The sequence below is a fragment of the Phyllopteryx taeniolatus genome, chromosome 11 (assembly GCF_024500385.1).
Source record: "Phyllopteryx taeniolatus isolate TA_2022b chromosome 11, UOR_Ptae_1.2, whole genome shotgun sequence".
Lineage (NCBI taxonomy): Eukaryota > Metazoa > Chordata > Actinopteri > Syngnathiformes > Syngnathidae > Phyllopteryx > Phyllopteryx taeniolatus.
Genome location: NC_084512.1, coordinates 3,670,485 through 3,697,680, shown reverse-complemented (window position 1 = coordinate 3,697,680; position 27,196 = coordinate 3,670,485). Strand labels below are relative to the sequence as shown.

The 27,196-nt window shown below is 40.4% G+C and overlaps 1 protein-coding gene and 1 long non-coding RNA gene across 3 annotated transcripts; both read left to right on the top strand.

Annotated features, from left to right (window-relative positions):
* Positions 1-715: 715 nt before the first annotated feature.
* On the top strand, positions 716-27,196 carry si:ch211-195b21.5 (serine/arginine repetitive matrix protein 2). Of its 2 annotated transcripts, XM_061789596.1 has the most exons (9): positions 950-1,078; positions 4,063-4,162; positions 6,217-6,362; positions 6,448-6,967; positions 9,297-9,873; positions 15,431-15,498; positions 15,858-15,954; positions 16,061-16,179; positions 26,348-27,196. In XM_061789596.1, exons 4-9 carry the CDS (start codon positions 6,521-6,523, stop codon positions 26,885-26,887), a joined length of 1,848 nt encoding a protein of 615 aa, XP_061645580.1. In that variant the 5' UTR covers positions 950-1,078; positions 4,063-4,162; positions 6,217-6,362; positions 6,448-6,520; the 3' UTR covers positions 26,888-27,196. The 2 variants fall into 2 exon arrangements, with proteins under 2 accessions (XP_061645579.1, XP_061645580.1); XM_061789595.1 differs by lacking the exon at positions 4,063-4,162 and having other exon boundaries at positions 716-1,078.
* Positions 18,528-26,341, top strand: LOC133485616 (uncharacterized). Its single transcript, XR_009790733.1, has 3 exons — positions 18,528-23,286; positions 23,373-23,431; positions 23,522-26,341. It is a non-coding gene; the product is annotated as an uncharacterized LOC133485616 (long non-coding RNA).

Here is a 27,196-nt window from a genome sequence, read left to right as displayed (position 1 = left end):
AGCCGCTTCTCCTCACTAGGGTCGCGGGCATGCTGGAGCCTATCCCAGCTGTCATCGGGCAGGAGGCGGGGTACACCCTGAACTGGTTGCCAGCCAATCGCAGGGCACATCGAAACAAACAACCATTCGCACTCACAGTCATGCCTACGGGCAATTTAGAGTCTCCAATTAATGCATGTTTTTGGGATGTGGGAGGAAACCGGAGTGCCCGGAGAAAACCCATGCAGGCACGGGGAGAACATGCAAACTCCACACAGGTGGGGACGGGGATTGAACCCCGCACCTCAGAACTGTGAGGCTGACGCTCTAACCAGTCGGCCACCGTGCCGCCCGCCCGCGACCCTTGTGAGGATAAGTGGTAGAGAAAATGGATGGATGGATATTAAATATCCCTCAAAGTGGCAGTAGAATTGTTTTTTGTTTTGTTTTTGAATTTGTTTCACATAACTTGATTAGTAGCTAACAGCAGCTACACAAAACAGCGTGTGTCCATGCTGCTATTTTTACACTTTGTCTCATTTCATATTCATATTTCATGGCTATGTGGGAGACATCTCTTGTCCGGAGGAACCGTTCCTACATGGCTCCGACGTACTGTTTACCGATTCACCAACACCCGCGCATCAGTTTTAAGACCCGGAAGTAGATTAACCGCATTAAAACTAGATTGCGTCTGAACTCAAAGCTCCTATTCAGTAGGGGGCGGTGTTGTTATTTGCGATGCCTTTGTACATAGTTAGAAGAAGAGTCTGTTTGCGTCTTGCGCATTATTCTGCTCATCGCTTTTGCAGCAACGTAATTGATCGGGTTGCAAACTTTTGATATTCTCCAATTGAGTTTATCTCACTCGTCTTTATTGCCTAATGAAAACACGATAATGTACCGGCCCGGTCAACATCCGCGCGGTCCGCCATCTTTCGGTGTTCGGCCATCTCATGGTCCTCTGTTTAACGTCGCTGGAGCTCCTTGTCTGCCTCCATCTGGACATTTGCCTCCCCGACCGTCCGGGCCTTTTTCGTCTTCGGGGTCGCCGGAAGACCAATTTCTATCCAGACCTCCAAGACCCAATTTTATGAATGTACGTACACAGCACGCTCATGCTAGCTTAGTTTCACCTAGCATACCAAGTGGGGGCGTGGGAGTTAAAAATAATAATAATAATAAATTGTCAAAGAAGTAGAAACCTTAATATACGCATACTTTGTTTCCATACACTTAAAAGAAAGTCTCAGCGTTTGGTACGTGTGAAAATGATCTACTCTGGTGACCCAACATATTACAGTCCAGTGCCGTTTAAAGTGCATTGCGAATAATGGCTCGTGTCTACCAGCTTTACAAGTTGGTTGGGTTTTGTAATTGTACATACATGGTCCCAAAACATCTTTTAAGAAGTTGCAATCAAGCACGGAAGAAGGAACGGTCTCAAAATTGCTGGGTAGAACAATTTTGGTTAGACATGGTATAGGTATGTCACTAAAACTTTCAAATTACCTGGATGCCAAAATAGATGCTATAATTGGAGAGAAGAGTGATTCACGAATAAATACGCCATAGTTTGCAAAAATCGGATAAGTGTTAAGGGTTTCATGTCACAATTCAGCCCAAAATTTCTGCCCAGAAATCAGTGTAAATCATAAGGGAATTTGTGACCGAAACCTTGACTCTTTGGTAGAAAAATGCCTGTACGTTAGTCTCTTGAAAATGAGATGTTTAAACAGGCCATTTTCAGATTTTTCGATGGCGCCCGCTTGAGCCATCTCATTTTCCAGGTCAAACTGAGAGCAAGCGCATCGTAAGATTTACTTCAAACTTCACAGAAAACAGGAATAATAATAGTGGATCACAACCATAAAGTCTTCTGTTATCTTTGAATCCGATGAGTGTGATTTTTGAAAATCGAGCACCATTTTCATCTTTGTCAGAACCAGTGTTATAATAGTTTGGGAATTTCCATTGTAGCTAGTTTTTATTTCGTTTTCAGTTAGTTTTAATTAGCTTTTAGAGAAGGTTTTTTAGTTTAGGTTTATTAGTTTCAGTGTTAGTTTTAGTTTTTTATTCGGGGTAATTGTCAAGTGTGAGATTAAAAAAAGATAAGTATTGTGTAATAAAAATGCAAAAAAAATACCATTACAAATGTATTAACTTATTAACAGATGAAAGACCATCCACACAATAAGTGCAGTGCATAATTATGCTTCTAATGTTAGATTACATGCATCACAACGTACAGTAACACCATTCACGAGACACAAGCTGTAGTATGCTCTTTTTAAAAATGTGTATATGTTTAACTTACAAAAAAAAATCAAGTTCTTATTTGCAGGTTTTCCTTTCCTTGTTGTTAAAATGCTAACTTCTCAAGTGGACTTTAAGATTTGTGACTGTTCGATAGAAAGTAAGCTTGCTTTTACTTGCTGTATGTATCTCCAGTGAAAGTGCGTCTGTTTTTTTTTTTTTTTTTTTTGAGTGCATAATTATTGTGACAAAACTTTTCAAGTTTTCCTTTGTTGCTGAAGTCATGCTGTGAAAATTTACTTTTGCTGTGTCGGCGAGACAAACTCGTCTGCTTTCACATCTGCCTTTCGTGGCGGGAATCAGCGGCATTTTTAGACTGTCAGCAGTTGTCCATTTCTCTGCATTTCCCCCAAAAGACGAATAAGCGATGTGCAGGTTCTGTGAAGGCGCTAGCTAGTCGGTAGCCGTCTTAGCCATTTCCGTGAGCAACACGTAAAAAAGCTTGGATGTAAAAGTTAGCTTTGCGGAAAAATGTACGCTTGGTCTGGCGAACCATCAATATGACGGCGCTGCCCGATGATGTCACTTCTAGGCGACACTTCCTTCTGTATCAATTCTGTGTCTGTATTCATCCAAAATAAATATATTTAAAAGCAATGCTGAAAGCTCATGTATGTAATTAATTGACAAAGGACATTTTCGCTATAATTATAGTTTTAGTTTGTTTTGCAAACGTAAAATGATGTTTTAGTTTAAAAGAAAAAAAAAAAAAAGTCAAATTTTTTATTTCATTTAAGAAAATGTTTTTCCAATTTTAGTTTCAGTTATTTCGTTTGTTTTTGTTTTCTATAATAACCTTGTTCAGAACCACAGAAAAGCTCAACTGAGTTAAACATTCCAAAAACGAGGTGGTAAAGGGATTTCCCAACAACTTAATCTGAAAAGAACAAGTATTGCCTTGTGCAAAACAATGAGAAAATGTGATTTTGGTTGTCTGCTAAATCCACAGGCCCAAAATCCGGCATCACAAATAGAAAGAAAATGGCGGCCATTTTTATGGATTTAGTAACATACCTACATGGTGTAGGATGATAAAGCTTTGCACAATTTGTCTTACGTGAATTGTACTGCAATCATGCATTGCCTGTGAGTTGCAGTAAATGCTTAATTTCATTATATATTTGACCTTGAATTTAGAAGGATGTCTCACTATCAAAAGAAACAACCTGACTTGAAAGACATTCTCCCAGACATGCAGCAGTAATGCACGCAGAATGTTGTCCCAAGAAATTCAAAAACTTCATGGTACTAACTTGGCTCAGCGCAACTCGTTGTTGAGCCTTTTCCACTAGCAAAACCAGGTACTACTAGTTGCAGTTCTACAGGATATTTACTTTTACTACCTTGTCAGCAGAGGTTCCAAAAATGGTGAAAGGATACATGGGTGATATAAACCACTGCGGATCTTTAATTGGTCGAGTAGCTGTATAACTGAAGTGAAAAAAACGACCATCCCGACAAGTAGACCTGGCACTGTACAGTGCTAAAGGGTAATTAAAAGTTTTAATCAACTGGCTATTGATAATTTTCTCAGTTATTAAAACAAATGTCAAACTAAATGTCTGTCAGTGCAGTGCAGTCATCCACCATAACGTAATAAACATAACATTAATAAACATGTCATTCTGACTTTGATTTAAAAAAAAGAAAAAAGAAATGCAGTTCCACATTGGATCCGGATGGTCAATGCTACACTTAGCAAAAATGCAAGCAGACTCAAACAGTGACAATTAAAAATGTATTTCTTCATATGCAACAATTATACAGCTGTGCAACAAAGTGCGAAGGATTTTTTCTTGGCTGGCCCATTTGCCATCTTTCTACAAGGAGTTATGATTTATTTCTTGGAACAAGTGGTGATCAAAAGGTAATAATTAAACCCGGCATCTTTTTATGAAAGAGACATTAGTCGTGGTAAGACATCATTAATATGTATTAAATAAAATGTTATTCTGAGGAGACGCAGCATGTCCCGGGGTGTCACATGAGAAGAAAGTATATGCTGTAATCATAATTGAGTCGTCATATATGCACCGTATATTTAAACAAATTATCCTGTATTCAGTTATGCAGTGGATATAAAAAGTATACACACCCCTGTTCAAATGCGGATTGTGGTAGAAAATGGGTGGATTGGTTAAAGTGTATTAGAAAGTTTTATATTTTGAACGTTATTTCTAACACAGATTTTTGTAATGTTTTACTTTAACATGTCAGCAAAATTATTCATTATTTATCGTTTTTAGTCACCTAAGCGAGCCAGATGCAGTCCTCAAAACAGGCACATGTGGCTCGCGAGCCATAGATTTACAACCCTTGTTTTAGACAAAACGTATGTTTGGTGCAAATACAACACTGCTTAACGCCAAAAGAACACATACCTATGTGAAGCATGGTGGTGGCTGCCTGATGCTTTTTATGTTTTTCTTCAGCTGGAACTGGGGCCTTTGTCAAGGTTGAAGGAGTCATGAACAGTTCCATTGAACATATGTGGGGGGATCTGAAGAGGGCTGTACACAGAAGATGCCTTTGCAATCTGACAGATTTGGAGCATATTTGCAAAGAAACGAGGGCAAAAAGCCTGAGTGCCGTAGTATAAGCCAAAGGTGCTGCAATAAAGTATGAGGATGTGCTAAGTAATGCAATCAGGTTATTGTACTCTGAAAAGTATATATATATATATATATATATATTCATTCTTCCCCTTAAAATATTTTTAAAATTGATTTGTACAGATAATAGGTCACATTAATGGGGGAACATTTTTTAATGATTTATCTGACTATTTTTTTATTCCACAAAAATTGGCATTTGAACAGGGGTACGTAGAGTTTTTATATCCATTGCACAATTTTCTTGTCAAATAAAAAACATTAAGTGGTAACTTGACTCACGAGTTGCATTTGTTCTGTGACCATGCTCAAAATTTGAATCACTTGAATCTCAAGTTTACCCTTTGAAAGGAAATGCCATCAATTCGTATCAGGCACCAAAACATCAACATCTTTTGTGTTCAATAAGAGTATTTAATAAGAAAAATAGCCCTGAACAGAATTACACAGTATAATAACAAACACTAACTGAATAAATAAATATTTTTTTCCTTATTGCTACATTTTATTTGACTTCATTCATTCATTCATTTTACAATACCGCTTATCCTCACTAGGGTTGCGGGGCAGCTGGAGCCTATCCAAGCTTACTGTGGGCGAAAGGCAGGGTACACCCTGAACTGGTCGCCAGCCAATCGCAGGGCACATAATAAACAAACAATCATTCGTACTCACGTTCACACCTATAGGCAATTTAGAGTCTCCAAGTAACTTACCATGCATGTTTTTGGAATGTGGGAGGAAACCGGAGTACCCGGAGAAAACCCATGCAGGCATGGGGAGAACATGCAAACTCCACACAGGCGAGGTCGGATTTGAACCCGGGTCCTCGGAACTGCGAGGCAGATGTGCTAACCAGTCGTGCCGCCTAGTTTACTTCACTTTCACGGAAATTAATCTTTGTAATGTTTTCTTTTGCCTATCGCCATGCGTTCCTCACTTTAAGCAGCAGCGCTATCATTCCACAGACACGAAACTGTAATGCTGTCGTTATAGCCTTTTTTTGACTCATGCTTTCCTCGTGTTTTTAGAATTAGAATCTGAGTGAAAACTATGTTTTCAAGCTTGAATTCAATGGACATCAACTAAGTCTTCCCAGCATTCTCTTTGGCCCAATTGTTAGAAAAAAGAGGTTTGTCAATACGAGCACAAAAAACTTGGAAGTTGGTGTACTCGTAAGTCAAGGTACCACTGTTTAAATTAAAAAAAAATCATTTTTTTCTTGGAAACTAAAAGAGTATATACATGCCTTAAATGTTACCATTCTGTCATACAAAGTACTACTAACATTAATTCTGAATACTCTCAGCCCCACTGTAGCTCGTTCTCCATAGACCGTAGTAGAGTGATTACTCCGGGAGGCAACCAGCAGCTTGCCTCTCCGGCACCACCATCGCACCTTCCGGTCTCCAAATGGAATCCCACACCTGTCAAACATCATACACGAGAGAACAGGTACGTGGTTGAACATGTAAATGAAAGTCAAAATGGAACATTTTAATTTCTTGATTCAAGCTGCTGATTGATTAATTTTTTTTAGCGACAGTGCTGGAGAAGAGTTCCTGAGATGTATAGCTGCAAACAAACCTTTCCCAGACTATCTCAGAGGGAACATGGCATTAAACCTGGCGGATGCATTAAAGTCAGCCAAGATCCTGAAGGAGGCTGTCAAATCAGACCATGTTTTCCAGAAGCATTTGACCAGGAGCAAAAGCCAGAGCAGGAGTCCTGGCCGTGGAAGATCTCGAGGCAAAAGCCGCGTGCGAAGCCGAAGCAGAGGAAGAGGCATAAGTCAAGTTCGTGGAAAAAGTCGTGCAAGAAACAAAAGCAGGGCTCGCAGTCGAAGCAAAAGCAGGAAAAGTCGTGCGCGGAGCAAAAGCAGGCAAAGGCGGTCATCGTCACGAAGTAGCAGCCCCAGCCACATCGACGACTACAACAATGCTAGTTGTAGTACTGATCTCAGGGGCAGTAGTTTGTTAGAGGGACTTAAGATGGTCATGAGAAAAAAGGAAATGGGAGACCAGCTGCCTTCTCTCAAAGATGCAATCCTAACTATTGAGGTAGATAATCTCATTCATGCATTTTAGGGTATACATTTGTAATGTTAAGCTCACAGGATCTATACTGAATACTTTCCGTACCCACTGTATATATATATATGTGTGTGTGTGTATGTGTGTGTGTATATATTTATATGAATGTGTGTGTGCATATATATATATGTATATATTTAAATGTATGAAAAAATGGAACTGTTGAAATTTTTGCAGATTAAACAAGAAAAACTGAAATATCACACAGCCATAAGTATTCAGACCCTTTGCTCAGTATTTAGTAGAAGCACCCTTTTGAGCTAAAATTTTGGGAATGATGCAACAAGTTTTTCACACCTAGATTTGGGGATCCTCTGCCATTCCTCCTTGCAGATCCTCTCCAGTTCTTGTCAGGTTGGATGGTGAATGTTGGTGGCCAGCCATTTTCAGGTCTCTGGAGATGCTCAATTGGATTTAAGTCAGGGCTCTGGCTGGGCCATTCTAGAACAGTCACAGAGTTGTTCTGAACCCACTCCGTTATTTTAGCTGTGTGCTTAGGGTCATTGTCTTGTTGGAAGGTGAACCTGCGGCGCAGTCTGAGGTCCTGAGCAGTCTGGAGAAGGTTTTCGTCCAGCATATCCCTGTACTTGGCCATGTTTATCTTTCCTTCGATTGCAACCAGTCGTCTTGTCCCTGCAGCTGAAATACTTCCCCACAGCATGATGCTGCCACCACCATGCTTCACTGTTGGGACTGTATTTGACAGGTGATGAGCAGTGCCTGGTTTTCTCCACACATACCGCTTAGAATTAAGGCCAAAAAGTTCTATCTTGGTCTCATCAGACCAGAGAATCTTATTTCTCACCATCTTGGAGTCCTTCAGGTGTTTTTTTTAGCAAACTCCATACGGGCTTTCATGTGTCTTGCACTGAGAAGAGGCTTTCGTCGGGCCACTCTGCCATAAAGCCCCAACTGGTGGAGGGCTGCAGTGATGGTGGACTTTCTAGAACTTTCTCCCATCTCCCGACTGCATCTCTGGAGCTCAGCCACAGTGATCTTTGGGTTCTTCTTTACCTCTCTCGCCGAGGTTCTCCCCCCCCGATTGCTCAGTTTGGCCGGACGGCCAGCTCTAAGAAGGGTTCCGGTCGTCCCAAACGTCTTCCATTTAAGGATTATGGAGGCCACTGTGCTCTTCGGAACTTTAACTGGAGCAGAATTTTTTTTCCTGTAACCCTGGCCAGATCTGTGCCTTGCCACAATTCTGTCTCTTCAGGCAGTTTCTTTGACCTCATGATTCTCATTGGCTCTGACATGCACTGTGAGCTGTAAGGTCTTATATAGACTAGACTTTACACCGACCTGATCGGCGTCATCGGTATCGGCCGATAATTTGCATTTTATGCTGATCGGCTTTCATGTCATAAGTCGCCGATCCGATCAAGGACGTCATCGATCGTCATAACTCCGCGTCTTCGGCGCGTATGAATTCAAAAGCTAGTTTATTTTTAGGCTTGTCACGTGTCTTGTTGTGTGGTACTGTAACTATCTGACGGTCAATAAAGTGTTCCAGGCTTTAGGCTGTAATGACTGAAAAGTGAAACTTTGATTTATGGTCGTTAATTTGTCCCATTAATTTTGTTCCCTTAAGAAGTGGGAGCCACACATACAAATTGTAATTCCTACACTATTTGCCTAATTTGAATCTAGATTCCCTCTAATTCAATCTGACAGTGCAGTTAAAGCACCTCATTTCATTTCAAATCTATTGTGGTGGTGTTTAGAGCCAAAAAGATAGGAATTGTGTCGATATCCCAATATTTATGGGCCTGACTGTATATTTATCTGCCGCGAAAAAAATATTACTAAAGCTTGGTTGCAATAGGCTTTGTGTTTCATCATCAAATCTAAATTGCTATATCTGTATGTGTTATACGGCCCCCTGATGGCCAAGGCACACACAACAGAGGAGCAGCACATTGGTCCATTGAATTGAAGCATGAAATGAGGCAAACACTTTGTCTTTACATTCTGTTGAATTACTTTATTATTATTAGTGTGTTTTTAAAAAGTACAATATGGTTGAGTGCTATTTTTCTTGTTAAATAAAGTCTTCTGCAGGCTGGAATGGACTAATCATATTTCCATAACTTTCAATGTGGAAAGTATTTGAGATGCTGTGAGGTATTTTAGTTACATGCATGGTAAAAGAACGAATTAAATTTGTATGTCAATGTAACACTTTGAATTTACAAACTCTTTATGTCGTAATGATGAAAAGCGAATTCTCAGATTTTTAGTAAATGAAACTTAAATCTGCACTATTTGTTAAGAAAATAAAATTATTTTCTCTTTCCAGGCCTCAAATAAAAGCAACAAATTGCAGTGTCTCTACAACAAGCAGCAACATGACACACTGGCGACTTCAACATCACTGGAAAATGACAGCATGCTCCTGCCTCATGACAGAGTTGGCAGCGACTTCTCTTGGCTTCAGCCCCAAAGTCAGACAGCTCGAAAAGCTGATCAGTGTGACGATGAAGAGTTGTTCTTGTACGGGGATGAAAAGGCCACAAAGGAAAAAGTGGACTACGGAACATCTACAACATGCATGACTGGAGAGTTGGTCCAACCAAAGTGTGACGAAATAATGACCTGTGAGATGGGCAGTCTAGAGCCTAACTGTGATAAGTCAAATTTCCGTATTTTGAATGGCCTCTCATCTTCAAGCCAAGTCTTTGCAAATCTGGACAACAATGAGTGTGAGAAAATCAAAAACATATTGAACAGTTTGGGGAAAAAAGACAGTAGTGTGATGGAGAAACAGGTATCTTCTGAGCCACTCAGTTGTTTGACAACAGCTTCCTTGGGATTGATTTCATCTCACAGCCCTAATGTGCAGCAAGCTTTGGAGTCCCTACGGTCACTCATCAAAGGTAAGGCTATTCCATGAAATATTAACCTTATTACATTAATTGTTGTTGTTCTTTTTGTTCAAGCCCCATGTACATGCACATGTACAGTATACAAGAATGGCATAAATTGAAAAGTCAAGTTTGCAAAGGATTGTTACTTTAACCTTTGTACAGGTTATAAAAAAAATCTAAACACCCCTGTTCAAAGGTCAGGTTTTTGTGATGTACAGAAATGAAACCAAGATCAATCATTTTCAATGTTTTTTCTACCTTTAAAGTGACTGATGACCTGTGCAACTCAATTGATGAACACATTTATCTTTGAAAGAGGCAGCAGACGACTGGTTAACACATTTGTCTCACAGTTCTGAGGACCCAGGTTCAAAACCGGCCTCGCCTGTGTGTAGTTTGCAAGTTCTCCCCGATCCTGGGTGGATTTTCTCCGGGTACTCCGGTTTCCTCCCACATCCCAAAACATACACGGTAGGTTAATTGAAAACTCTAATTTGCCCATAGGTATGAATGTGAATGCAAATGGTTGTTTGTTTATATGTACCCTGCGATTGGCTGGCGACCAGTTCAGGGTGTACCCCGCCTTCTCGGCCAGAGTAAGCGAGGATGGACTTCATGACTACAGGCCTGACATCTGTTGTCATGAAGTCCTTTGAACGCCTCATGCTGGACCATCTCAAGAGCGTCACAGGTCCCCTGCTGGACCCCCTGCAGTTTGCCTACTGAGCAAACAGGTCTGCGGATGACGCAGTCAACATGGGACTGCACTTCATCTTAGAATACCTTGATGGCACGGAGACCTACGCGAGGCTCCTGTTCGTGGATTTCAGCTCTGCGCTCAACACCATCATCTCCGAACTCCTCTCCTGCAAGCTTCTCCAGCTCAGCGTCTCACTTGCCATCTCCCAGTGATTTACAGGTTCCTGACGGGCAGGACATAGCAGATGAGGCTGGGGGACACCAACTCATCGACACACACTACCAGCACTGGGGTACCCCATGCACGCTGTTTGAAAGTGTGCTGCAGTTCTCAGTCGGGGGTGTCAATACGGCTAGTATTGGATAGGACACAACAGGGTGGAGTTTCCTCTGCAATTTTTTTTTTGCCATTTCCGGTAGCTGTTTTTACTTTCCTTTCAGTAACAAGGAATAAAGCAACAACAATGGTGACTGCGACAGAACAAATAAACCTAGATGACCAGATGATACGTTTAATTATGCTGCAAAATCGATCAAGAAGGCGGCGACGTAGATGGTATGTAGAACCAAGGGGCTCGCTGACTACGTCATAACAGCATGTGACTAAAACGGACAAATCACGAGAGATTATCTCCGCTGCGTTCGACGGACAGCAACTATTTTTGTCGGGTGGGCGGCAAGCTACGCAGAGGTGCTGCGCGGGGCAATACGTCAGTCACGTGATGCAATGCAGGCGTTGTCGGCCGCGCGCCTCTTTGCTCAGTATTTAGAAGAAGCACCCTTTTGAGCTACAGCCATGAGTCTTTTTGGAATGATGCAACACGTTTTTCATACCTGGATTTGGAGATCCTCTGCCATTCCTCTTTGCAGATCCTCTCCATTTCTGTCAGGTTGGATGGTGAATGTTGGTGGACAGCCATTTTCAGGTCTATCCAGAGATGCTCAATTGGGTTTAAGTCAGGACTCTGGCTGGGTCATTCAAGAACAGTCACAGAGTTGTTCTGAAGCCACTCCTTCCATAGGCCCAGTCTGAGGTCCTGAGCAGTCCGGAGAAGGTTTTCGTCCAGCATATCCCTGTACTTGGCCACGTTCATCTTTCCTTCGATTGCAACCAGTCGTCCTGTCCCACCCCCACAGCAAGATGCTGCCATCACCATACCACTTAGAATTAAGGCCAAAAAGTTCTATATTGATCTCATCAGACCAGGGGATCTTATTTCTCACCATCTTGGAGTCCTTCAGGTGTTTTTTTAGCAAACTCCATGCGGGCTGTTGTGTGTCTTGCACTGAGGAGAGGCCACTCTGCCATAAAGCCCCGACTGGTGGAGGGGTGCAGTGTTGGTTGACTTTCTAGAACTTTCTGCCATCTCCCGACTGCATCTCTGGAGCTCAGTGTTGGATTTATCTTACCCAACATTATAAAAAATAGACACAAAAGGAATGAAGACGCTGGTTTCTTTTTCTCATGAGGAGGGCGTATGGGAGATTGTTCAGATCACAGCCTCACAACACGCTCTAAACAATCTCTCCCGTCGCTCCTGCATTTATTTGAAAATAGGGAGGTTTCTAAGTTTACAAGACATAACGTACTAAGCTACAAGACACAACACACTAAGGATATTTGAAAATAGGAGGGTTTTTCCCAGACATAATGTTCTAAGCAATAAGACACAACACAAAACATTGGACCAACACCTGTCACGTCCCCGACCACATCCGATCACGTCCTTGGTCCAGGCGCTCTTCCATCGGATGATGCTGAGTCATCTTTTTGAAGGCGAGACATCTAAAATCGTCCATAATACTAATGCAAGCTAAGCAAATAAATGATAACTTCTACAATATATTTAACACTCAGCCACAGTGATCTTTGGGTTCTTCTTTACCTCTCTCATCAAGGCTCTTCTCCCCCAATTTGTCTGGACGGCTAGCTCTCGGAAGGGTTCTGGTCGTCCCAAACGTCTTCCATTTCAGGGTTATGGAGCCCACTGTGCTCTTTGGAACCTTAAGTACAGCAGAAATGTTTTTGCAACCTTGACCAGATCTGTGCCTTGCCACAATTGTCTCTTCAGTTCCTTTGACCATGATTCTCATTTGCTCTGACATGCACTGTGAGCTGTAAGGTCTTATATAGACAGGTGTGTGCTTTCCTAATCAAGTCCAATCAGTATAATCAAACACAGCTGGACTCCAATGAAGGTGTAGAATCATCTCAAGGAATATCAGAAGAAATGGACAGCACCCGAGTTAAATATGAGTGTCACAGCAAAGGGTCTGAATACTTATGGCTGGGTGATATTTCAGTTTTTCTTTTTAATAAATTAGCAAAAATTTCAACAATTGTTTTTTTTTTTTCAATATGGGGTGCTGTGTGTACATTAATGAGGAAAAAAATTAACTTAAATTATTTTAGCAAATGGCTGCAATATAACAGAGAGAAAAACATTAAGGGGGTCTGAATACTTTCCTTACCCACTGTATTTATGCACTCACTGTAGTAGTCACTCTGCACTAATTGCATATCTTGTTGACCAATACTGGCCACTCATGTGCCTGAGAAGTATCTGCACAATTTGCACAATTGACATTGTTCCAGATTATGGCACTATGAGTCACTTTGAACTGCATAAATTTCTTGAAATCTCTGCGCCATTTGCACAATGGTCACTGCACCTGACTATTGTTCTATTAGTCATTTCAAACTGCTCTAAATTGCTAGAGGACTCAGCATCATTTGCACAATTGTAAAAAAATAATTAAAATTGTATCGTCATTACCACATCACTGGTAACCTTTTATTGCTCAGTGACTGTGTTTTTATGTTTTTATGTCCTAAGTCTTCACTGTCAATTGAGTGGTGTCGTACGAGAGTGGCTCCAACTACCCGAGATAAATTCCTTGTGTACTTGGCAAATAAAGATGATTCTGATTCTGAGCACCTCTGTGACCCTAGTGAGGATAAGCAGTATGGAAAATTGTTTGGATTGATGGATCTTTTAAAGAGAAAATAAAAGTACAATAACCTGCTTGTTACAGCACCCAGTCTTTTTAGGTAGGTACGTCTCTCAGTGTGGCACATCTTGCTGTAGCAATATTTGCCCACTGGTCTTTGCAAAAAAAAGATCTCTATGCACAGCCCTCTTCACGTCACCCCACAGATTTTCGATCGGATTCAGGTCTGTACTTGAGCTGGGTCATACCAAATCCTTAATCTTGTTCAGATAAAGCCATTCGTTTATTTGGATGTGTGCTTTGGTCATTGGCAGGCTGAAAGATTTTCATCTTCAGCTTTCTAGCAGAGCTAATACAGATTTAGAAGTGGAACTTCAAAATTCACTCCCACCTTGACTAAGGCTCCAGTTTCATCTGAAGAAAACATGAATCTGCCGCCATCACCGTGCTTCATTTTAGCAAGTTTGTTTTTTTCGGTGATGAGCAGTGTTGTGTTTGCGCCAAACATACCTTTTTGTAGTGACGGCCAAAAGGTTTGTTGGTTTCATCGGACCATAACACATTTTCCCACATGCGTTTGAGAGAGTTCAAGTGGGTTTTTGCAAAATGTAAGATGGGGCTTCCATCTTAAGATACGAAAGATATGAGAGATTGTTGTCACATGCACTGGACAGCCAAATTCCTTTATCTCCTTCAATGTTGCTCTCAGCCTCTTGGCAACACCACGACTTTCTTCTCGTCTTGTCATCCTTTGTCATTTTTAGTTCTTTGTATATTTTTGCCATTTGATGTTGACTGTGGCGGCACGGTGGACGACTGGTTAGAGCGTCAGCCTCACAGTTCTGAGGAGCGGGGTTCAATCCCCGGTCCCGCCTGTGTGGAGTTTGCATATTCTCCCCGTGCCTGCGTGGGTTTTCTCCGGGCACTCCGGTTTCCTCCCACATCCCAAAAACATGCATTAATTGGGGACTCTAAATTGCCCGTAGGTGTGAATGTGAGTGAATGTTGTTTGTTTGTATGTGCCCTGTGATTGGCTGGCAACCAGTTCAGGGTGTACCCTGCCTCCTGCCCGATGATAGCTGGGATAGGCTCCAGCACGCCTGCGACCCTAGTGAGGAGAAGCGGCTCAGAAAATTGATGGATGGATGGATGGATGTTGACTGTCATAAATGTGTTCTACAGTATATTTAATGCCTTGGAAATTCTTTTGGACCCTTCACCTGACTGATAACTCTGAACTGTCAGGTCCCTCTGATGCTGTGAACCCCTCTGCCGACCATGGCTTGTGCTGTCAAATGCACCTGCTAAAGTGACAGAAAAAAAGCATACTAGAACGGTTTGAAATTTATTTAGGGTTAATCAAAGGCACTTTAAAAGGTGTTGATTTCCATTTAACATGAGTTTGAATGTGATTGTTTAGTTCTGAACTCATCCACATTCTCAATTATAGTGTGTGCATGCTTGGGAAACCACATTATCTCAGTGGTTTATTTCTACTTCCCCTCTCTAAAGCATTTTATTTATTTTTAAAATTGTGTTGTACAGTTTATTGGTCACATTGGTTGAAATTTTTAAATTTTAAAACTTTTTTTTAATTTTGAAGTTTTAAAATTGTCGTCTCAAAAACCTGCCATTTGAACAGATGTGTTTAGACTTTTTTTTTTTATATCTAATGTACATTCTTAGAATATACTTTATTTACATAAAATTTGGTACAAAATATTTGTTGTTGATCTGTTTTTCCCCAGCTGTCAAGGATAAGGTTTTCTATCATGGGGCCGTGGTGGACCGAATCTGTTGAAAATTTCTGCCTGATATGCATATCTTATTATGCCTTTATTGATAAATCTTTTTTGTGTAGACTTTTCCTATTTTTTAAAATTTATTTATTATTTTTTTAAATATTTTTTTTTAGCAACCAAGGAGAAGCGGGAAACAGGTGATCCAGTCGGGACATCTCTATCATCGTATAATAAACACAAGGTAATGGGTTTCACGGCCAGTGTCTGAAACACCCTGACAGAACAACACACAAACTTAAATATTTGTCACCTGTAATCAATCAATGAGTAAACAGGTCGTTTTTTACGCTACATGGAATTTGACATCTCCTTTAAACCAACAAAGTAGATGACGGGAGAACAACATTTTTGCCTCAATCTCCTTAGGTCCCAGTCAAACAATGTGGATTGGATCAACATCTGACCCTAGAATGAAATACATCACATACATATTTGACAGCTATGAGAACATCCCTGAAACAATACTGAAATAATATTAGCCCAATTCCATTCATCCTTTTTTGGGTCATTTGTTAGTTTAACTTGTCACTTCTCTTCTAGCTGGGTGATGACAGTGAAAGGAACAATGCCAAACAAACAAAAATAACAAAAACTGAAATGTTGATGAAAGAAGTGGGGGAATTGCTCAAAGAGGATGGTAAAATAGTCTTATTTTGTATGTTCTTTATTATACAAATTGGTCTATTATTTTATGCATTCAGGCACTCACTGTTTTTCATCTTTCTTTTTTTCTTTTTTTTTAGGATTCAGTTTTCTCATACCAGTGATCGGGTTTTACTGCCAGATATGTGAGGAGTTCATTGGAGATTTAAGAACTGCTGAAACCCATGCTGCCAACCACTGCCATAATAAGATTGACTGTGTGAGTCTTTCCTTTCCGATACAAAATGTGTTTATTATAGATTGTATTTGTCAGGTTTACATCAAATATGTAAAAAAGTAAGGGGAATGTTAAATAATAAACACTGTACAGTAAGTATATCTCATATAGCGGTGTATTGGCAATTTTTATAAAAGTCAGGATTTACACAAGAATGGATGGATGGATGATGCAATTGTTTTAGTTGAAAGAACTGCATTAGCACTCATTGAGCCTGCCCATTCCCGTGAATTGTGGAATTATGATTCACTCATTAAATCCACTAAGAAATTAACTCTCCTTATTCCCTCACGTTATTTGTAAAAGTGAAAATAGTCCAGAATATGCACACACATGTATGGCTTCTTCTTTGGCACATACCACCCCATTCCGCAAAGATACATGGAAGTTGGTAAGCTTTTCATAAGGTGTGTGTGTATATTTTTAATGCTATGGGAGAGTCTCTTTGAATGTGTTATTAATTAGTGCAATGCCATAATGTCGCCAGACAAAATTAAATATGTATAAGTCAGTGATTCCCAACCAGTGTGCCGAGGCACAGTAGTGTGCCGTGAGCGCTCTTCACGTGTGCCGTGGGAAATTTCACGTAATTGCTCAAAAAAGTTTTTATTTACAAGGAATAATGTATCTGTTCATCTATTTATGCCAGTGGGGCATAGTGACAGACAGAACAAATAAATGCTATTAGATGGCAGGAAGTGCAACCCCAATTCCAGTGAAGTTGGGACGCTGTGTTAAACATAAATGAAAACAGAATACAATGCTTTGCGAATAATGTTCAACCTATATTTAATTTAATACACTACAAAGACAAGATATTTAATGTTCAAACTGATAAACTGTATTGTTTTAGCAAATAATGAATAACTTAGAATTTTATGGCTGCAACACGTTCCAAAAAAGCTGGGACAGGTGGCAATAAAGACTGAGAAAGTTAAGGAATGCTCACCAAACACCTGTTTGGAACATCACACAGGTGAACAGGCTAATTGGGAACAGGTGGATGCCATAATTGGGTATAAAAGGAGCGTCCCTGAATTGCTCTGTCATTCACAAGCAAAGATGGGGCGAGGTTCATCTCTTTGTGAACAAGTGCGTGAGAAAATAGTCGAACAGTTTAAGGACAACGTTTCACAACGTGCAATTGCAAGGAATTTAGGGATTTCATCATTTACGGTCCATAATATCATCAAAAGGTTCAGAGAATCTGGAGAAATCACTGCATGTAAGCAGCAAGGCCGAAAACCAACATTGAATGCCTGTGACCTTCAATCCCTCAGGTGGCACTGCATCAAAAACCAACAACAATGTTTAAAGTATATCACCACATGGGCTCAGGAACACTTCAGAAAACCAATGTCAGTAAATACAGTTCAGCGCTACATGCAACTTGAAACTCTACTATGCAAAGCAAAAGCGATTTATCAACAACACCCAGCGATTTATCAACAACACACGCTGCCGGCTTCTGATGCAAAGTGGAAAAGTGTTCTGTGGTACGACGAGTCCACGTTTCAAATTGTTTTGGTAAATTGTGGACATCGTGTCCTCCGGGCCAAAGAGGAAAAGAACCATCCGGACTGTTACGGACGCAAAGTTCAAAAGCCAGCATCTGTGATGGTATGGGGCTGTGTTAGTGCCAATGGCATGGGTAACTTCCACATCTGTGACGGCACCATTAATGCTGAAAGGTACATACAGGTTTTGGAGAAACATATGCTGCCATCCAAGCAACGTCTTTTTTCATGGCCCCTGCTTATTTCAACAAGACAATGCCAAACCACATTCTGCACGTGTTACAACAGCGTGGCTTCGTAGTAAAAGAGTGGGGGTACTATACTGGCCTGCCTGCAGTCCAGACCTGTCTCCCATTGAAAATGTGTGGTGCATTATGAAGCGTAAAATATGACAACGGAGACCCCGGTCATTTGAATAGCTGAAGCTGTACATCAAGCAAGAATGGGAAAGAATTCCACCTACAAAGCTTCAACAATTAGTGTTCTCAGTTCCCAAACATTTATTGAATGTTAAGAGAAAAGGTGATGAAACACAGTGGTAAACATGACCCTGTCCCAGGTTTTTTTGGAACGTGTTGCAGCCATAAAATTCTAAGTTAATGATTATTTGCTAAAAAATATAAAGTTCATAAGTTTGCACATTAAATATCTTGTATTTGTAGTGTATTCAATTAAATATAGGTTGAACATGATTTGCAAATCATTGTATTCTGTTTTTATTTGTTTAACACAATGTCCCAACTTCAGTGGAATTGGGGTTGTACATACAGTAATTAATGTATCCACTTTTTTTTTTTTTTTTTTTTTGTTGTTGGTGTGCCGTGAGATTTTTCAATAGTAAAATATGTGCCTTGGCTCCAGAAAGGTTGGAAATAAATGGTCTCGTTCGTGATGTTATCGACTTTGTATGGACCTAACAAACACAGTGTAAAAAAAAAAAAAATAATAATAATAATAAATAGTGAACATGCTCTAGAAAAAATAAAGCCTTGGGAAAATTACATTGATTTGTTTTGCACTACTGTATTTTGAAAGTGTGTGTCAATATCAAAACACGTCACAGAAGCCTAAATCACTTCCAAAGGTGTGTTTTTATTTTGTGAGGATATTTGTTAAAATCCTTGTAATCATCATTCATAATTTGAACCAAAAAACGTTTTAGTGTGTGTGTGTGTGTGTGTGTGTGGATATATATGTATGTACATATATACATGCATACATACAGAGGCTGAAATAAGTATTTAACACGTCACCATTTTTCCCACTAAATATTTCAAAATTTCCAAAGGTGACATGAAATTTTCACCAGATGTTGGGAACAACCCAAGTAATCGTACAAAGAAAGAAAGTAGAACAGATAAGATCAGAAGTTAAGTTGTGTGTAATAATGTGAAATGACACAGGGAAAAAGTATTGAACACCTGAAGAAAGGTAGGTGCAAAAAGGCATGGAACGCCAACACCTATAATCTATCAATAATTAAACACCAATCCAGCCCCTTGGCAGTGCAAATGAATATCAGCTAGTTCAGTCCTAATTGATGGCCTAAAAAAAGGTCTCATTGCCAAGGTGTGAGTCAAGACACATCTCATGATGGGTAAGAGGAGAGAGTTGTCTCAAGACCATCGCAAAGTAATTGTTGCAAAACATAACGATGGCATTGGTTAAAGGAACATATCCAGGTTTCTGAACGTTCCAGTGAGCACGGTTGGGGCCATAATACGTAAGTAGAAAGCCAATCATACCAGCATAAATTTGCCTCGATCAGGTGCTCCTCGCAAGATTTCTGACAGAGGAGTGCAAAGAATAATCAAAAGACTTGTCCAAGAGCCAAGGACTCCGTGTGGAGAGCTTCAAAAAGACTTGGAATTAGCAGGTACTGTTGTCAGAAGGAAAACAGTGAGTAATGCACTCCGCCGCCATGGCCTATATAAACATTCCCCACGCAAAACCCTATTGCTGGGGGGGGGGGGGGGAAGCATGTGAAAGCTCTTTTAAAGTTTGCTGAACATTTGGACAAGCCACTTTAATACTGGGAGAATATACAGACCCTTTCCAAAAATGTAGAATATCATGGAAAAGTTTATTTCCATAATTCCATTCAAAAAGATAAACTTTCATAGAGTATAGATTCAGGGCCCACTATTTAAAGAATTTCAAGTGTTTGTTTATTTTTACATAATTTGGGCTTGCAGCACATAAAACCCACGAAATCAGGAATTTAAAAAATTTGAATACTGTGAAGAAATCAGCCCAAATTTTGCAAGCCCTAAATGTTTTTACTTGTGTCACACACTAATCATCTACTAAACTCAAAGCACTTGCACGGGTTTCCCCAGGTGTTATTAAATTGCTTCAGTTTGCTTCAATTGTCTCAGTTGGGTTCAATATGGGGAAGACTGCAGACTTGACAACTGGTCAGAAGACCATCATTGATACACTCCACAAAAGTCACAAAAGTTCATAGCTAAGGTTGGCTGGCTGTTCACAGAGTACTGTGTCAAAGCATATCAATGGAAAGTCTAGTGGAAGGACAAAATGTGGCTGGAGAAGATTCACCAGTAAAAGAGATGATCAATAATCTAGCAGGAATCAGGCGGAAGTCACAACTTCAAAAACCACCAAATTCAGACGCATCGGGGAGATGGGCTACAACTGTCAGGTTCCTCGGCTCTAGCCACTTCTGAGCCACAGCCAATGTAGGAAGCGTCTCAACTGGGTCAAGGAGAAGAAGGACTGGACTGTTGGCCAGTGGTTCAAGGTCCTTTTTTCAGATGAAAGTGTGCCTTTCATTCGGGATTCAAGGTCCAAGGGAAGACGGGTGATGAACAGAACCCAAGCTGCTTTTAGGTCCAGTGTGAAATATCCACAGTCAGTCATGATTTGGGGTGCAATGTCCAGTGCAGGTGTTGGTAAACTCTACTTTCTTAAATCCAAGGTCACCGCAACAGTCTACGAGAATGTTTTTGAGGACTTCATGATTCCTTCTGCTGAGGATCTGTATGGAGATGCAAATTTCATCCTCCAGCAGGACCTGGCCCCTGCCCAAACCGCCAGAAGCACCAAAAGCTGGTTTGATGCCCAAGACATCACAGGGCTTGACTGGCCAGCCAACTTACCAGATCTAAACCCCACTGAGAATCAATGGGGGACACATGACCCAAAAACAAAGAAGAACTGACAGCAAGCATCAAGGAAATCTGGGCTTCCATAACTCCCAGGCAATGGCACAGGGTGATTGCCTCAATGCCACGGCGCATCGAGGCAGTTATTAAAGCAAAGAGATTCTCAACCAAGTATTGAAGATTAACAGATCGTTTTGAAAGTACCATATTTTGATTGATTTAATGTGATCCTAATTTATTTTTCTTTTTTTCTACAAAACTGAGAAGCAAATGGTGATTTCTTCACAGTATTCAAATTTTTTGAATTCCTGATTTTGTAAGTTTTATGAGGTGGAAGCCCAAATTATGAAAAAATAAATAAATGAAAGTTTAACTCTTTGAAAGGAATCATCGAAATAATATGAATCATCGAAATAATATGATATTCAAATTTTTTGGAAAGGGTCTATAGTCTGGTCTGATGAGAGCAAAATTGAACTGTTGGATGCCATAATCCACACCACGTTTGGAGGATCACCCTAAAAGCACCATACCAACATTGGTACTGTTGGTATGTTTGGAGTTGGGAACGTGATGGTGTGGGGGTTTTTTTTCAGAAAATGGTACTGGTAAGCTTCACATTATTGAAGGTATGATGAATGGGCCAATCTACCGAGACATTCTTCACAAAAATCCGCTGCCATCTACGAGGATGATCAAAGTGAAATGAGATTGGACATTTCAGCAGGCTGATTATTCAAAACATACTGCAAAGGAAACTATCAATTGGTTTCAAAGAGCACAAATAAAGCTGCTAGAATGGCCCAGCCAATCACCTGACTTGAATCCAATCGAAAATCTATGGAAAGAACTGAAACTCGAGGTCCATAAAAGAAGCTCACGGAACCTTCAAAATTTGAAGACTGCTTGTGTGGAGAAATGGGCTGAAATCACACCAGAGCAACGCATGTAACTTGTTTCTCCATACAGGAGGCGTCTTGAACCTGTCATTGCAAACAAAGGCTTTTGTACAAAATCCATCCATGCATCCATTTTCTGAGCCGCTTCTCCTCACTAGGGTCGCGGGCGTGCTGGAGCCCATCCCAGCTGTCATCGGGCAGGAGGCGGGGTACACCCTGAACTGGTTGCCAGCCAATCGCAGGGCACATACAAACAACCATCCGCACTCACATTCACACCTACGGGCAATTTAGAGTCTTCAATTAATGTATGTTTTTGGGATGTGGGAGGAAACCGGAGTGCCCGGAGAAAACCCACGCAGGCACGGGGAGAACATGCAAACTCCACACAGGCGGGGACGGGGATTGAACCCGGGTCCTCAGTGAGGCTGATGCTCTAACCAGTCGGCCACCGTGCCGCCTTTTGTACAAAATATTAAATAAATACCAGTTGGCGTGTTCAAGACTTTTTCCCTGTGTCATTTCACATTATTACACAACTTAATTTCTGATTTACTTTCTTCTTTCTTTGTATGTATGGATTACTTGGGTTGTTCCCAACATCTGATGAAATTTTCATGTCAATAACAACTTTGGAAATATATTTGCCGAGAAAAATGGTGAGCCGCTGTATAAACAACCATTCGCACTCACATTCACACCTATGGGCAATTTATATTTAATTTATATATATACAGTAGGTACGGGAAGTATTCAGACCCCCTTAAATTTTTCACTTTTTGTTATATTACAGCCATTTGGTTAAATAATTTAAGTTCATTTTTTTCCACATTTATGTACACACAGCACCCCATATTGACAGAAAAAAATGGAATTGTTGAAATTTTTGCAGATTTATTAAAAAAGAAAAACTGAAATATTACACAGCCATAAGTATTCAGACACTTTGCTGTGACATATTTAACTCTGGTGCTGTCTATTTCTTCTGATCATCCTTGAGATGGTTCTACACCTTCATTGGAGTCCAGCTGTGTTTGATTATACTGATTGGACTTGATTAGGAAAGCCACACACCTATCTACATAAGACCTTACAGCTCACAGTGCACGTCAGAGCAAATGAGAATCATGAGGTCAAAGCAACTGCTGAAGAGCTCAGAAACAGAATTGTGGCATCCAAAGCTATCGCGCAAAATGCCGGCCCATACATATGGCGAGATGCTCTCGTCTGCCAACCAGGACTTGAATAAATGGGATCTGGAATCGTCAGAGAGTGAACTCCCTTTTGGATAGCCAGGGCGAGCTTCCTCCGATGAAGATCGACAAAGTCTGACGAAGAAGGTAACTCGTTTGCAGCTCGCGTTTGCTACATTTGGCGAGCAAACACGCTCCTTCAATCTTTTTTACATAAAAACATAATTTAGTCCCACTAGTTCACATTACAATGTAACACCTGTTACAAGTACTAATTTGAATTTTCCATTTTGTCCATCTTGCAGGAATTCAACACCTGCGAGTCGAGCGTCTTTTAGGATTGCGAAGAAGTAATGTGCGTTTTTTTTTTTACCCTTGCAAAACACGTTATCAATAAAAAATATTCTCGAGTAATCATTATGTATTTTGTAAAACTTACAGGTTATGCATCCAGCAGATGTTCAACTCCCATTCCAGTACGCAGTGCAGACTAAAAAAAGGTAATTGAAAGCTTTTTTTCCTCCACGTCCCACGATAGCAATTTCAACAATGTATTTTTATAGTAATAGTTATATTTCTAAACTGCACAGGTTCTGCTTCGAGCAGAAGTAGTGACTGGTTTCAAGGAGAATGACAACCACAGAAGATCCCATTCAGTGCCAACAGAAGAATAAAATAAGATGTGGATAAAATTTTGCTAGATTTTATGCGCAAGGAAATAAAAACCTGGACTATTGAGCAAACGGTAGAGCAGGAGAATTTGGAGGGAAAAAGTGCAAGTGTGGGAGGCCCATTTGTTCATGCATTTTTGTCTAATGTAAATTCTGTACATAGTTATACTTGTAAATAAATTATTTTTCAGTCAAAAGTACTTTCTCAGTGTTATTTTGTTCTGCTTGATGTGTCTGCTTTCACAAAAAGGCAGTTTTCTCCATTTTTTTCTTTCAGAAACAGATTTGGCTGAAAGTAGCCTATATTTGATTTGATTATATAAGATTGGTATAAGCTTATTTTTTTCGGTTGAAAGAAGAGAGTCTGATCTTTCGTTTTTTTTTTTGGTGTTTACATCATCATAGTACATAATATTCTGTGGGGCTTGGAAAATCAGTGAAATTGCTCGAAAATGCTTGGCAGTCGAGGAGTTCCCTGCTCAGGAAATGGCTGTCAGAGAATGAGTTAAGGGAATGTTAACTGTTCATTACATTCACTATCTAGCGAGCTAAGGACCTTGCTCGACTACAGCAGGGTCGTTTAATATAGTGGGGCAAAAAAGTATTTAGTCAACCACCAATTGTGCAAGATCTCCCACTTAAAAAGATGAGACAGGCCTGTAATTTTCATCATAGGTATACATCAACTATGAGAGAGAAAATGAGAAAAACAAAATCCAGAAAATCACATCTGATTTTCTGTCTGATTTTTTAAATTTATTTATTTTATTTTATTTATTTGCAAATTATGGCAGAAAATAAGTATTTTGTCACCTACAAACTAGCAAGATTTCTGGCTCTCACAGAGCTGTAACTACTTCTTTAAGAGGCTCCTCTGTCCTCCACTCGTTACCTGTATTAATGGCACCTGTTTGAATTTATCAGTATAAAAGACACCTACCCACAATCTCAAACAGTCACATTCCAAACTCCACTATGTCCAAGACCAAAGAGCTGTCAAAGGACACCAAAAACAAAATTGAAGACCTGCACCAGGCTGGGAAGGCTGAATCTGCAATAGGTAAGCAGCTTGATGTGAAGAAATCAACTGTGGGAGCAATTATTAGAAAATGGAAGACATACAAGACCACTGATAATCTCCCTCAATCTGGGGCTCCACGCAAGATCTCACCCCGGGGTCAAAATGATCACAAAAACGGTGAGCAAAAATCCCAGAACCACACAGGGGGACCTAGTGAAGGACCTGCACAGAGCTGGGACCAAAGTAACAAAGGCTACCATCAGTAACACACTACACCACCAGGGACTCAAATCCTGTAGTGCTTGACGTGTCCCCCTGCTTAAGCCAGTACATGTCCAGGCCCGTCTGAAAGTTTGCTAGAGAGCATTTGGATGATCCATAAAAGGATTGGGGGAATGTCATATGGTCAGATGAAACCAAAATAGAACTTTTTGGTAAAAACTCAACTTACCGTGTTTGGAGGAGAAATTGCATCCAAAGAACACCATACCTATTATGAAGCATGGGGGTGGAAACAACATGCTTTGGGGCTGTTTTTCTGCAAAGGGACCAGCACGACTGAAAAGAATGAATGGAGTCAAGTATCGTGAGATTTTGAGTGAAAACCTCCTTCTATCAGCAAGGGCATTGAAGATGAAACGTGGCTCGGTCTTTCAGCATGGCAATGATTGTATTGTATTGAGATGAACTTTTCTCATTAATCAAATACTTATTTTCCACCATCCATTTTCTTTACCGCTTCTCCTCACTAGGGTTGCGGGCGTGCTGGAGCCTATCCCAGCTATCTTCGGGTGTACACCCCAAACTGGTCGCCAGCCAATCCCAGGGCACAAAGAACCATTCTCTCACATTCACACCTACGGGCAATTTAGAGTCTTCAATTAACCTACCATGCATGTTTTTGGGATGTGAGAGGAAACCAGAGTACCTGGAGAAAACCCACGCAGGCACGGGGAGAACATGCAAACGTCACACAGGCGGGGCCGGGATTTGAACCCCGGTCCTCAAAACTGTGAGGCAGATGTGCTAACCAGTCGTACACCGTGCCTATTTTCCACCATAATTTGCTAATAAATTCTTTCAAAATCAGACGGTGATTTTCTGGATTTTATTTTTCTATTTGTTTCTCATAGGTGAGTTATACCTATGTTGAAAATTTCAGGCCTCTCTCATCTTTTTAGTGGGAGAACTTGCACAATTGGTGGCTGACTAAATACTTTATTGCCCCACCGTACGTCAGTGCCTCGCTCTGAGTTGTTTTGTGCGGGTCCCCACATAACGATTTGTTAACCATAACCACATTGGCGCACGTTATTCAGCCAGTTGTTGACTACAGGCACTTAAGCACACAGCATACAAGCAAACGTATTTGATTGATCTGTTAACGGCTGTCTCCATCGCCTTCAGCGAGCATGCCCACATAGTTCTGCAGCACGAGGGTGGTCCTTATTTTTCATGATTTCAAAGCCTTAACAAACGTGGTGTTTTTTTTTTTTTTTTTTTTTTAATTGATTTGTTGTTTTTTCATTCAAATTTGCACTTTGCGGTGTCAAGACATTTTTTGGGACGTCTTGGGTGGGTTTTTAATATTGGTTGACACTATCTGTGCGGCCATGTTGCCCCGTGTATGTAAACGCTTTCATGTTTTGATCTTGTAATATTCTATTGAAAATGTATTTACAAATAATTAAGCTCTCGTTTGTTTGTTTTTATCTTTTTGGCAGAAAACTTTGGTGAATAAACATACAGAAGAGACTAAAGGACACACGAGATATAGCAGCAGCAGCAGCAAACACCATCCCACATTGTCAGACCGACAAGACCACAGGGGCCACAGTTACACAGACAGAGGCGACGACAAATACGAAAATCATTATAATAGGAGGCATGACGGGGATCACAGAATCAAACAGGAGGAGGATGATCGTGGTCACAGGCCTGGGCAGGAAAGTAATTTGTTCGAGATGAAGAAGGAGAAGATGCTCATCACTGTTTCGGGTTGTCTTGCATCTACAAATGTTAAGGAGGAGTTGAACAAGGATCATGACATTGAAAGTCATGCCAAAGTGAAGGAGGAAGCAGCATACAATGGAAAGTCTAAGGATGTTAGCGAAAAAGATGCAAATGGGAAAAATGAAAGTAGCCACGACAGCAGCAATGACCATAAAAAGGGATCGAAAGTAAAGTCACACAAAAAGAAAAAGAAAAAGGAGAAGAAAAGGGACAAGAAGGACAAGAAGAAGAAAAAGGATGATTTGTCTTAAGTGTTACATTGTGCTAGCTTGCTCGTTCTAAAGTTCAGACCTCAACAAATGTCACATTGCAACATCACCATGAGACTAGTGGAATGTTTTGATTTGTCTGAAGCACAGGTGTCAAACAGAAAATCCGGCGGCCAGATATGGCCCGTTGGATCATTTTTTGCGGCCTGCTAAACAAGCCATAATTCACGATAAATTCTGTACCAAAATTTTAATTTCTTCAAAATCTTCATGTTTAAAAATATTGAGCTATTGCAAGCTTTTTTTGGTCCTTTTTGAAATACTGTACATTAAATAATAGTTGAACAAACA

Coding starts and splice junctions, on each gene's coding strand:
- si:ch211-195b21.5 (XM_061789595.1), top strand. CDS start 878: ATGTACCGGCCCGGTCAACATCCGCGCGGTCCGCCATCTTTCGGTGTT. Junction 6,363..6,447: donor CATCATACACGAGAGAACAG/GTACGTGGTTGA, acceptor AATTTTTTTTAG/CGACAGTGCTGGAGAAGAGT. Junction 15,499..15,857: donor CATCGTATAATAAACACAAG/GTAATGGGTTTC, acceptor CTTCTCTTCTAG/CTGGGTGATGACAGTGAAAG.